Genomic DNA, 12,458 nt, shown 5'->3' with positions numbered 1-12,458 from the left:
AAGAGGGATTAACATGTTGCTTCTTTTTATTGATGAAATCCACACCGGACTAAGGGGAGGGGTTCTAACTCCCTTTATCTAAGCTGCATGCCTGGAGGCATATTAGACCCTGCTTTGAACATCACCTGGATCTTTTCCTTTTCAATGAAGAATTCCTTTTGAAATACTCTGTTTTCAAAAGTTCATTCTTATCGTCTGGAGGGGAGAGATCTGGGCCTTACATAAAGCAGGGTCTGCAACAGTGGTCAACCTGGAGAAGATTTTTTTTCCTTTCAAAATTTTACTCTACCGAGAGGACCCTGCAAAAAATGTCTGAACACAGCAACGAGCAAGGGGAAATTGCAGACGACACCAAGCTGGCAGGAATAGCCAACACTCCAGAAGATAGGCTTAAGATACAGAAGGATCTTGAGAGACTTGAACATTGGGCGCTATCTAACAAAATGAAATTCAATGGTGAAAAATGTAAGGTTCTACAGTTAGGCAAGAAAAAGCAAATGCACAGGTACAGTATATATGGTACCTTGCTCAATAGTAGTAACTATGAGAGGGATCTCGGAGTCCTAGAGGACAACCATTTAAATATAAGCCAGAAGTGTGCACCAGCGGCCAAAAAAAGCCAACACAGTTCTAGGCTAGAGGTATAGAATCAAGATCACATGAAGTATTAATACCACTTTATAATGCCTTGGTAAGGCCACACTTGGAATACTGCATTCAGTTTTGGTCGTCATGATGTAAAAAAGATGTTGAGACTCTAGAAAGAGTGTAGAGAAGAGCAACAAAGATGATTAGGGCCCTGGAGGCTAAAACATATGAAGACGGTTGCAGGAACTGGGTATGTCTAGTCTAATGAAAAGAAGGACTAGGGGAGACATGATAGCAATGTTCCAATATCTCAGAGGCTGCCACAAAGAAGAGGGGGTCAACCTATTCTCCAAAGCACCTGAGGGCAGGACAAGAATCAGTGGGTGGAAACTAATCAAGGAGAGAAGCAATTTAGAACTAAGGAGAAATTTCCTGACAGAACAATTAATCAGTGGAACAACTTGCCTCTAGAAGTTGTGAATGCTCCAACACTGGAAGTTTTTAAAAAGATGTTGGATAACCATTTGTCTGAAGTGGTGTAGGGTTTCTTGCCTAGGCAGGGGGTTGGACTAAAAGATCTCCAAGGTCCCTTCCAACTCTGTTATTCTATTCTATTCTAAACTGGGAAAGGACAGTGTGAAGATTGTATTGTGTCACATTTATTGGCAAAATATACTGGGAGAAATAGAAACTGGAATTAAAATTGCAAGGAGAATGATCAAAAACTTTAGCTATCCTGAGGGAATCTAAGTGAGGAAGACTTGAGTTTCTTGCTGAAGATTAATTAGAGCTTAGAAACTAAATTCCTGCTCAATAAAAGTATGAAGATGTTAGCTGGGCAATGCTAACTAGCAGTGTCTGCATAAAGGACCAATACAGTAAGATGGTGGTTGAAACCCCACCTCTTTTTAAAATTTGTTTAAGGTCAAACACACAAAAAGGCCAGGGCTCTGATTACAGCTTCCATCATGCCTGTTTTGATCCCTTCTCTCCACTGAGGCTGATGATGCGAATGGAGTATCATCAATGGAGAAATTGCAGGAGTAACAAACTTTATCTTCCTAGGCTACAAGAATAGAGAGAGAGCGTGTCTGTTGCCATGAAATAGCTAGCTTGGGAGACAAGAAACTAGACAAAACATTTAAGTGCAGAAATGTCTTATGGACCAACAGGTTCTGTTGCTGTGAAATCTGGATCATCCAAAAAAAAAAAAAGCCAAATCAGGGAAGAATGGTTTTGAGTTGTGCTGGATAAATTTAATAGACTGCAAAAAGAACAAACCATTCAAAACTAGATGAAATAAAACCACTGGAAGCACTAATACTGAAGCTAAAACTTAAATAGGTGACAGGTAAATACAAAGTCATGAGAGAGAGAAAAACCCTGACACTTGGAAAAAATCAAAAACTGTCAAAAGGGCTGTCAGAAAACAAGGTAACTAGATATATCCTTTCAATGAAGACGACAGCATAAGTTTGTAAAAACTGAGAGAAGCAGTTGCTGGCAGACAATCCTCGTGAAATGATGTTCATTGGGTCTCAAGAATGCCTGAATGACCAAAGAGGAACGACAAAGTTATCAGGGAGCAAGGGAACTCGCATAAATACGTTTATACCAGAAGTAATTATGACCCAGGTGATTGCACCGTCATGATTTCTCCCTTCTATGCTCTCCATAATTTTTTGTAAGCAGCTACCTCTACAGTTCAGCCCTCTCGTTCACTAATGACATTAAGCAACGCTTGCGGTGTCTATCTGAAACTGCTGGGCAGAAAGACCCAGTGTATGGCTGGAGAGGCCGGAGCCAAACAACGGATGGTCCTGAGATGTGGCGAAAGCAACACGATAAAATATTGCAGCTCCCTTCTAGCCCTCCCCGCCCTTTTGGCTTTGCCACTGCAGCAAACCGCGAAGGGAGAGGACGTAGGGACAAGAATTGAATTGGTAGGAAGCGGGCGGAACGCCGCATGCAGGTCCGACGGCCGCCACGCTCGTCCCCTTCCCGAGCCTGAGATGCTGCATCACGACACCTGCTCGTTCCCTCCGCGCTATTCTCGCTTGCCTCTTAGGTCTCACGCCGCCCCCGCCCTGCCCCGCCCCGGTCCTCTCAAGAGCCGGAGGAAGCATCTACCCCCCCGCCACATGCGCGCGCTCTTTTAACTCTGCCCCCCCACCCTGTGACGGCGGGGCTGCAGCTGGCGCGGGAGGCAGAGTGTGGCCGGGTCTCGACGTCATCCTGTGCAGTGCGCGGGGCATTGAAAGGTGAATGGCTGAGAGGGCGAGAAGAGCGCGAGCGAGTGTCAGCCCAGCCCGCAACAGCAGCAGCAGGAGGAAGAAGGCGCCGCCGATGTTTGATTCTGCTCTTCCCAAGAGGGGCGCCCGCAGATAATGGAGCGGAGGCGGTAGGAAGGGTTCGCGGTGGAGGAGGCGGCGGCAGCAGCAGAACAAAAAGCGGAGTCACTGCGCCGTGTCTTCCCTTCGCCTCCAGCAATGTGAGGAAAGAAGTGCCGCGACCGCCGCTGCGTGACCGCTCGACCGCCGCTTTCTTCCAAGGGGCGAGGGGGCAGTGCCGCCGCCCCCCCCCGCTGGTCCTCGCAATTCCGACAAGGCAGGCGACTCCCTGCCCCACCGCCTGCCCTGCCCCCTCCCCTCGTAAAGCTATGAGCCATGAAGCCGCCTGGCAAAAGTTCTCTGCGGCAGCCCTTTTCTGGCAGCTGCCGGCACGGCCGATCCTCTAACGCTCCCTTCTCAGCCTGCCTGGCGCGGCTGCCTCTGCTCGGCTTCTTCCGCCGTTTCCTTTTGGCGTTCCTGCTGCTTTGCTGGGGACGTCCAGAGATCTCGGGGGTCATTGCGGACACCGGTGAGTGCGGGGTGAAAATGGGCTGGAATCTCCCCTTCTAACTCCGCAGGGTCTGATGTTTGGGAAGTCAGCCCTCTTCTCCTTCGCCCTGCTATTTGCTGCCTTTCGAGTTACATGCCAAATTGCCAATGCAGATCAATAGCAAATCCCGTTATCTAGTTATTTTTTCTTCCCCGGTATCTCTTTGGAGCGCCTCATTTCCTCTGTCATGCTAGTTTCTTCTGCTCGTGACAGACCTCATACAGCACCCAGTGTTTTGCTCCCTGTGGTGAGAAGCTTTCCTGACCATTCATCACTCACAAGTATGTGCATATATCTGCTTCTACAAAGATTCATTGACAGGTTTCTATCCTGAGGATAGCATTTTGTTTGATCATCTGCAGCCAAATTGTTAATCGTGACTGCAACTGAATTTTTCTTCCTTCTTTTCCTTCCTACATTTGGAAAAGCAGGAGAGGGAAAATAACCTGCCTATTCTCATGTTGAAGATTCTTTATTGGTAGGTAGGTAGGTAGGGAGGGAGGGAGGGAGGGAGGGAGAGGGGGGGGAATGCAAACTCAGTCATATGAGGATGGGCAAGATGTGATCTCAAAAGGTGCTGATGCAGCAAAATGTTCTTGGCAGGTTGTCAGAATGCTCATTTTTTGTGAATCTTATTTAAGAAGTATCTGAAGCAGAGTAAGTGGGGGTTTTGTTTAGGGAAAGATTTAGAATTAAGTTGAGAACTCATACATAATATACATATGGGAAAAGGAACTCCCTGTGAGGACAACTTTTAAGCATGAAGAAATGTGTATTTTGTTTAACAATAAATTTAACAATTTATTTTCAAAGAAATCTAACTGAATTTCTTGATGTAAATTTGTATAATAACTGAGAATTTGCATTCTTATGGTTTATGTGAGAAGTGGCCCTTATGTAAAGGGAATTGATTGATTTTCAATGGACATATGAATTCCATTTTTGAGAAGTTTGCAGATTCACAGAGTTTGATCAATATTTCTGAGGAAAACTGACAAGAGTCATGGTATTTGGGATCTCATTAAAAGAGCTTCCCTTCTGAAAAATGATTTTTTTTACATTTAGATTATTATGTAAAAATACATTGTATTAAATACCCAATACTTTTTGTAATTCTTTCTGCAATACTGTAATATTTTGTATTGCTTTCCTAAATACTAGGAAATATTTTAATAAGGCATGTTGGAGCAATTGGAATGATATTACCCTCATAAAGGAAAATTAACAGAATTTAAAGCAGCCTATATAAAGTGTTCATTTCCTCTGTGTTTAATGAAGACCTATCTCTTTCCCCTAGCTATCCATTGGAATGAAACCTTGGAAAAAACAGAAACCATACTGGCAAATGAGGACACTGCATTTCAACAGATTAACAATAGTAGTAGCAAAAATAACAATTACAGCAGTGCATTCCAAAAAGAAATCACATTGCCTTCAAGACTTATTTATTATTTGAACAAAGACTCCGAAAGTCCCTATCATATTTTGGATACTAGGACAAGATACCAGCAAAAACACAGTAAGGTAAGAATTTAAAAAAAGGAACATCCAGTACAGTAGCTCAAAATAGTCCTGTCCCTTGAGGGATTGTCTTACTTTAAGAATGTCTATTCAGCAGATTGGTAATACCTCTGTAATATTATTGCTGCATTGGGTTTAGATGCCAGGAATGGCCGTCAATTAGTTGTGAAGCTTAGTATCAGTACTGTAGATAAAACAAAGGAATATAACCTGAATTTCTATTCTGTTTAGAGGTTTAGATTTTATCCCTTCATTTTAACCAATTTACTTGAATTAGAAAAAGGGGCATGGTAAAAACTAAATAATATCTTTCATATGACAGGTATAGGAGAACTTAATGTGTTATAGATCCAAATTCTTTATCTTTAGTAGATGTGTATAGGTGTATGTGTACACACACACACACACACACACACACACTGCATGTTCATGTAACTAAACTTAGTCATGGCTAAGCCTTATTTAAAACAATGACACTTAAATAAGTTATGATTCACTTGTGTCATTGCTTCAATTGTATGTTTAAATGATTAACCTTAGCTGTATCAAGACCTGCAGAGTTCTCATACGTACATATAGCAGAAAAATAATATGAGTGAACTTACTAAGAGAGCAAGTTAGAAGATTGCTTAGAATTTAGTCTGTTGTGATTTCATGTTGTGTATTGCAGTCTTGTTTTTCTTGATCTCTTCCCAAAGTAATAATTAGGCCAAATGTGATCTGTCCCTCTTGTTATGATATGAGATCACACATTGCAGTACTTTTATAAATGTTCTATTTCCTCTCTAAAGGTAGTATTTCAGTAGTCAAATAGCCATTTCTCAATGTTGTATTATATAAATATGTAACATTGTTATTGGACATAATTATGGTTAGTTTGGGATTGAAAACCCAACCACATGCATTTTTAATAGACAGGAGACTTCTTAATTTTTAAAATAATACTATTAATGCAAATTAAAAGGCAAGGTTTTTTGGTAATCATTAATAATTTGTGTTTTTTTCATTGAATCATACTTTATATTAACTCACGATTCTTGGAATAATATGGCTTATTCCAAAATTGATCTATCCAAAGAAATGCATTACTTTGGCAAGAGGGGCAGTTACAGAAAATTGATTGATTTTATTTTATTTTACTCGTGTTTCTCATATAAGGCCGGGTCTTATTTTTTTTTGAGCCCCGAAAAAATGGCTAGGCCGTCTTTTCGGGGGTGACTTAATTCCCCCACTTGCATCTTCGGGCGGGTGGCGACAGCTTGGGTGTTGACCTCGGCATTGGTGGGGCACTTCGTATCGGGGTCAACGCAGGCAGCACCATATCCGGGTGTGCAACAAAAGTATTTCCTAATGGCAAGCCCCCCCACCATTCCCCTCATTTCGCATGTTTTAATATAGGCCTTAATTTGGGGGGAGGGGCTTAATTTCATTTCATGCCTATAAAACATGCTGGGACTTCCTATTGGGGGAGGCTGTATTGTTGGAGAAACAGGGTATTAATCAGTTCAGAAAGCAAAGGAGTGAAGTCTATGTGCCACCTGACCCATTATTTTGAAGCTCAAGAGACCTTTGGCAGCTGTTTCTGATGAAACATAAGAAACTATTGTCAGATAAAGAAAACAGGGCATTCCCAGTGGTATATGCAATATCTCTACAGGACCAACACTGGAGAACATGAAATTAATATCTATTGATCATATAAACGTTAATGACAAATCTAGAGTGACAGTATGCTTGAAGGACATTCTCAAGGGTCTGTGCTGCTTTGATCTTTCCAGATTATTTTTCTCTTCTTATTATAGATTTTTTGTGTCAGTGAATGCAGGCTTTGGAAGTAACACTTTAGGAAACAATACAGGTAGTCCTCGAATTACAGTTCATTTGCTGACCATTCAAAGTTACAACAGTACTGAAAAACTGTCATGACCATTTTTCGTAGTTACAACTTTTGCAGCATCCCCATGGTCGTGTGTTCTAAACTCAGATGCTTTTCAATTGGTTCATGTTTATGATGGTTGCTCTCTCCCAGAATTCTGTGATCATCTTTTATGACTTTCTGACAAACAAAGTCAATGGGGAAGCCAGATTCAGTTCATAGCTGCAGTGATTCACTTAACAACTGTCATGAAATGGGATAAAACGCACTTAACAGAATGTTTTTCTTGTTAAGAGAAATTTTGGGCTCAGTTGTGGTTGTAAGTTGAGAACTACCTGTATAAATAGAGGTGGTGCAAGGCTGATTTGAACCCAGTCCTTACATAACACAGTTGTATGTTCCTTTGAACTATGGGGGTTTGGCACTTACTGCTTTTATATTTATGTTCATAAGTGTAAAGCATTATCCAAAGTAAGAAAATACAGGTATTTTGTTAGCTAAAAGGTCCCATCTCTTATGAAAGATGATGATTTTGTGCAAGAACTGGCATAATTAGTAAAATACTGTAACTAAGTGCTTAGTTTTGTGGGAAAGTTATTCAGACAAGGTATAATTCATTTCTGGAATTAAACAGATACTGTTTCTCATGTTCCTTGGTATATACAGTACTTGGTAGCTATGTTAGTGCAATTGTAGCAATTTCACTTCCTTATTCTAGTATGGTCTTTGCTGTTACTGTAGTAATAAAAATAAGGGTTAATGTGGGTAGCAGTGCTCATTTCCTAAGTCCCGTGTCCTTCCTCTACCCATCAAGGGAGGGAGGCAGCTCTTTCAAGTGCTTTTATGTATTTCAGTGATTAATTACTGCACTGAGAATATAATTGTTACTAATTCTGCCTGCCTTAAGAATATAATAGTATCTAGCTGCCAATGCAGCTAAAATGCTTGAAGTTATAGTTACATCCTTAGCAAGTATTCCAAATGTTAATCCTTATATAGCCCAAAAAAGCATTATCCATTTGCACAAGTTTAAATATTTTACATTAATGATTTAGGAGAAAAACGGAGCGAGGAAAGAGCAATTCAGCAAGGATTGACCACAAGAGCCAATATAAATATAAAGGAGAAGGAAAAAAGGCATATCCAGGAAATGACTGGCTGAAAAGACATAATACTGCAATATTTTGCTGCATTTTCCATGTTTTAACTTCATAGTCTCGCTGTATAGAAACCTTGTCTTGGGAAAGTTAACTAGAATAATCTAGCTCACAGCATTGTTAATACTCATTATCTTGAGTTCTCTGGAGTGTAGCTTTCAATATGGCAACTGACAGAGTATATGGTTAATATAACTGTTAAATTAGTTATATGCCAAGACTTCTGTACATGGAAAGAGGATAGTATGATTAACTAAATCCTAAGAGCTTTTAGTTGAGGTAGGACAACAGGAGTCCGCCCAATTAATGATTCAGCAGAAAGTGCTTGACAGAGTTAAACAATGCTAAATATGTGTCAGATGAAAGTTTTCTGCTAAAGCACTATTCTGGAGGAGAGTCACCTCTAGGAGAGAAGGAAGGAAGGAAGGAAGGAAGGAAGGAAGGAAGGAAGGAAGGAAGGAAGGAAGGAAGGAAGGAGTCCCTGCAAAATTTATTCACTAGTCATTGTTGATTATAGGGGGAAGCATTCATCTCACTGTTCCTAGGCATGATGGGTGGCTTATAAATTTAATAAATAAATTTAACAAACAAACCAAAATTTAACAAACTTCAGTTGTCATCCCATTCATATGTAACAAAAGTCTCTTTGCAGGACATCCCTTGAATGCCCTTTCTAGTTCTTGGAGGGAGCAAAGACACAGGCATTTAGTACTGGATGTTTGCCCATGTATAAATATACATAGGCCAAAACTTTATTTCTCCTAACCTGGAGAAATAAGGCATATCTTTTAGTTCTTTCTTTTTTGAATATCAATATTTAAATAAACTAACACTTTGAATCACATACCTATTCTTTGTGGGCTTCTCTACTTATGTGAATGACTGTTTTAATGAGTCATGATTTCAATCCTAAAAACAATCCATTCTCTGACCTAAATGAGGAGGAGCCAGTTGAAGTTGGAAAGGAGAGATCAATGGAAGTTCTGGAATCACATTCCAACATCAAGCCTGAGGTGCAACATGCTGGATAGACCCAAAGGTGCTTTTTTCAAGAGGCAACTGGACTTTCTGGTTTTTCTTTGAAGACGTTTCACTTCTCATCCAAGAAGACTCTTCACCTCTCAGACCTTCTTTTTAAAAAAATAATAATAAGTTTTTTATTTTTCAATATAAACATACATATTTGTGGGCATTACATTGACTGGGTCAAGTCTTTTTTAAGCCACAGTAACAATAACAATACAAATGATATGTGTAATTCTAATCTTCCAACTTCCCCAACTTCAACAATGCTAATCTTTTTTCATAATCCATTTCTCATTTTCCCATTAGTTCATTTAAACGTAAATAACATTTCTTTGCGCCTTGTATTTATAGTCCCTAAATACTATTATTTAATGTTTTAAGAGTTATTCATAGTTCCACCATAACTTCAATATTCAAAATATGTAGGGTTAATAATAATGCCAAATATTAACAATATTTAATCAATCCCGGAAATGTATTTCAAAATCCCACACAATTTCTAATCCTTAATATTTTAAATTCATAATTATATATACTACTATTTTCCCTATATATATTCCCATTTTATTGATATGTTTTCCCATTATTCATCAGCTCTTAATCTTTGAAAGATTCCATCATTTATTGATTTTTTTAATCAACCTTTTATATCTCTCTCTTGGAATCTTGTATCTTTTTGATTTTTTTGTACCTACTAAACTTTCCCTTCTGAATACCTTTTGCCTCTTCTGTATTATTTGAACTTCCATCTACAAAACTTCTTTTTGGTTATTTAAAAGAATTTTTTCCTTTTCTCTCTATTCTGTTATAAACTTTTAAAGGGTTATATAGTTGTCTTCTACTTATTAATCCTTTCTCCTCTTTATTATTAACTTCTTGCATCTCATTTCAGTTTTTCTCTTCCACTTCTTAGTCTAACTTCTCACCTATTTCTTGAATATCATGTTCTTCTTTACCCCACAATTGTTGGGTAGCTTCTACAACATTTTCTGTATCTTTAAACATTCCCCTTGTCTCCTTATTGTATTTTATAGATCCATGCATACCTTTTAACATAAACAATAATTCTTTAGGGCTTCTGGTTTTGAACCTCCCCGAAGACAGACCACTGACTGTGACTGTGCGTGGCTTTGGTCTGTGATTCAGTGTCGGAGAGCCCTGATTGATCAGATTTGGGGCAGAAGCCGCCTCGTATGGGCGGCAGAGGAAGGGGAGACCGTCAGCCGGGTAGAGGAGAGTCGCAAATCCTCTCCCTGGCTTGGCAATTGCTCCCTCCCGAAGACGCCTGAAGTGGTGGTCTAAAATGGCCACCTTGAAGGGGAAGATTATGCAGGAGAGAGAGAAAGAAGCGAACAGCAGGAAGAACAAGGTGATGTAATTAAATGGAAGGTACCCCCAGGATTAACATTTCAAATAATTTTTAAGAAAGGATTTAAAGCGGCGAAGAGAAAAAGAGAAAAAAGGTGTGAATTGCTTTTGACAGCGGCAGGGCTTTGAATCGAGAAAGGTAGAAGCTGGAAGAAGGAATCATCTAATCAATTTGGATAAGTATATTCTGATTCTATATAGGCACTAATAAAGCTGAACTATAGATTGTTAAAGAGAAAATTTAATACCAGTTGGATTTGATCTTTTTGTTTGGAAGATAGTGGTTTAAAAAGCTCTGAATAATTGGAAAAAAAGAAAAGAGGGGGTGAAGATCTGTTATAACAAAGAGTGTCATCTAAATTAAATCTAACTTGTTTTTCTTTTAAATGACTCTGTTTCTTAAAAACTATAAGAAAAATTGATACAATAGAACAAGAACTTTGAAAAATTAAAACAAAGGAAGAAACAGGAAGATTCTGCCCTTGGATTAATTGTTGCTTCTGGCATGGATTTGGCATTGGATTAGCTGAGGACTAAAACTTGAGAGAAAAAAAATAAAAGCTGACTGTTGGAAATTAACTTCAAACATACTATTTGGATTAAATTGCCAATTAGAAAGTTGTAAAATGGTGATAGCTTCTGGAATTAAACATGGAACATGAAGCATGAAAGAAATATTACAAGAGCAAGGTGAATTGCTGGGCTTTGCTTTAAAATTTATGGAAAATGCGATTGCAGAATATGAACAACAAAGACAAAAGACAGAAGAGGAAGTGGAGCAAATCATGAAATTATCATCTTTAATTATCATCGAGAATTATCATCGAGAACAAAGAACTCTGGAAAGAAAGAGGAAAAGAGTTGGAAATAAATATAGGAGATTTAAGAAGTTAAATAAAGAAGGGAATATCCAGAAAATTAAAACAGGGAAAAAGAATCAGAAGAAATTCGAAGGGCGGAAGGAAGTTATAAATAGAGAGGGGGATAAAAACTGGAGTGAAAGAATAAAGGGGAAAATACAAGGGGAAAGAAGGAATAAGAAACAAGACCTGGGAACAAAGAAATATGGGAATTGTAAAAAAAATGGGAAAAATTGTTTAATTAGACATAGAGACAATGGAAGATTAATATTTAAAGAGGGGATTCTGCAAGGTGCTGGGGGTAACATTGATAAATTTATAGTTATGAAATAGGGACATATAGATTGATAAGATGGAAAACAGAATTGTTATTTCTCGATAATGAAATCTAATGCTCTTTTCCTTTATGTATAGAGATAATTGTAACAAATAATGGAATATGTTTATTAAACATATTGAAATATTTCTAGGACTGGAATGCAGGCTTTTTTGACTAAATATGAATGGAATAATTAATGGAATATGTGTATTAAATATATGGAAATAAATGAAACAATATAGGAGGAGAGCTGAAATGGAATTAACATCAGGGTTTAGGATTAAATGAGTAGATTAATATGTCTTTTTTTGAAATTGTAAAAAATCTTATGAAATTAAAAAGCGGGAAAACCATGCAGAATCTGATTTATATATACTGTGTAGTTTTAAAGGGATTATTAATTTTAATGTTTTAGGTAATATATGGGATTTAAAAGGGGAGATAATTAATGAATATGTAACTTAAGAGGTGGTGCACTTAAACTGATATTTTAGGGGGGAAACCAATTTATAGGAGAGTTTTTAATTAGAATTTAAGATGAAATATACAAATGTGACAGCTAAAAGTACTAAAGTATAATAATTATGAAGCTAACATAAGTGAATTAAATAATTAGATAAGCATTTGGAATAATACAATAAAACAGAAAATGTATAAAAGCATCATTAAGATAAGAAATTGAATACAAAAATTGAATATGTAACTATGGTCATATTTGTATGTATATGTGAAACCTGTAATCATGCTGTTCACTAAAAAGAGACGTTAAAATGTGGAAAACTGAATAAAACTTGTTTAAAAAAATTCTTTATATAACTATTGTCTCTTGAAAATCCATTTTATAAAACTCCTTGTTTTATTAT

At 38.1% G+C, this 12,458-nt stretch overlaps 1 protein-coding gene across 10 annotated transcripts in view; it reads left to right on the top strand.

Annotated features, from left to right (window-relative positions):
- Positions 1 to 2,764: 2,764 nt before the first annotated feature.
- Positions 2,765 to 12,458, top strand: part of ADAM23 (ADAM metallopeptidase domain 23) — a 100,153-nt gene continuing 90,459 nt past the window's right edge. For all 10 annotated transcript variants that reach the window (XR_015746443.1, XR_015746442.1, XM_087949473.1 and 7 more), the window contains exons 1-2: positions 2,765 to 3,447; positions 4,766 to 4,992. Coding sequence is in view for 8 of the 10 variants with exons in the window: in XM_087949473.1 (XP_087805599.1) it covers positions 3,255 to 3,447; positions 4,766 to 4,992 (420 nt within the window). In the remaining 2 variants the exon portion in view is untranslated. The remainder of the gene's footprint in view (positions 3,448 to 4,765; positions 4,993 to 12,458) is intronic.

This window comes from Notechis scutatus, chromosome 1, assembly GCF_049901735.1.
Source record: "Notechis scutatus isolate UNSWTSFEM ecotype Mainland chromosome 1, rNotScu1.2, whole genome shotgun sequence".
Lineage (NCBI taxonomy): Eukaryota > Metazoa > Chordata > Lepidosauria > Squamata > Elapidae > Notechis > Notechis scutatus.
This window is presented reverse-complemented; position numbering and strand designations above follow the sequence as displayed.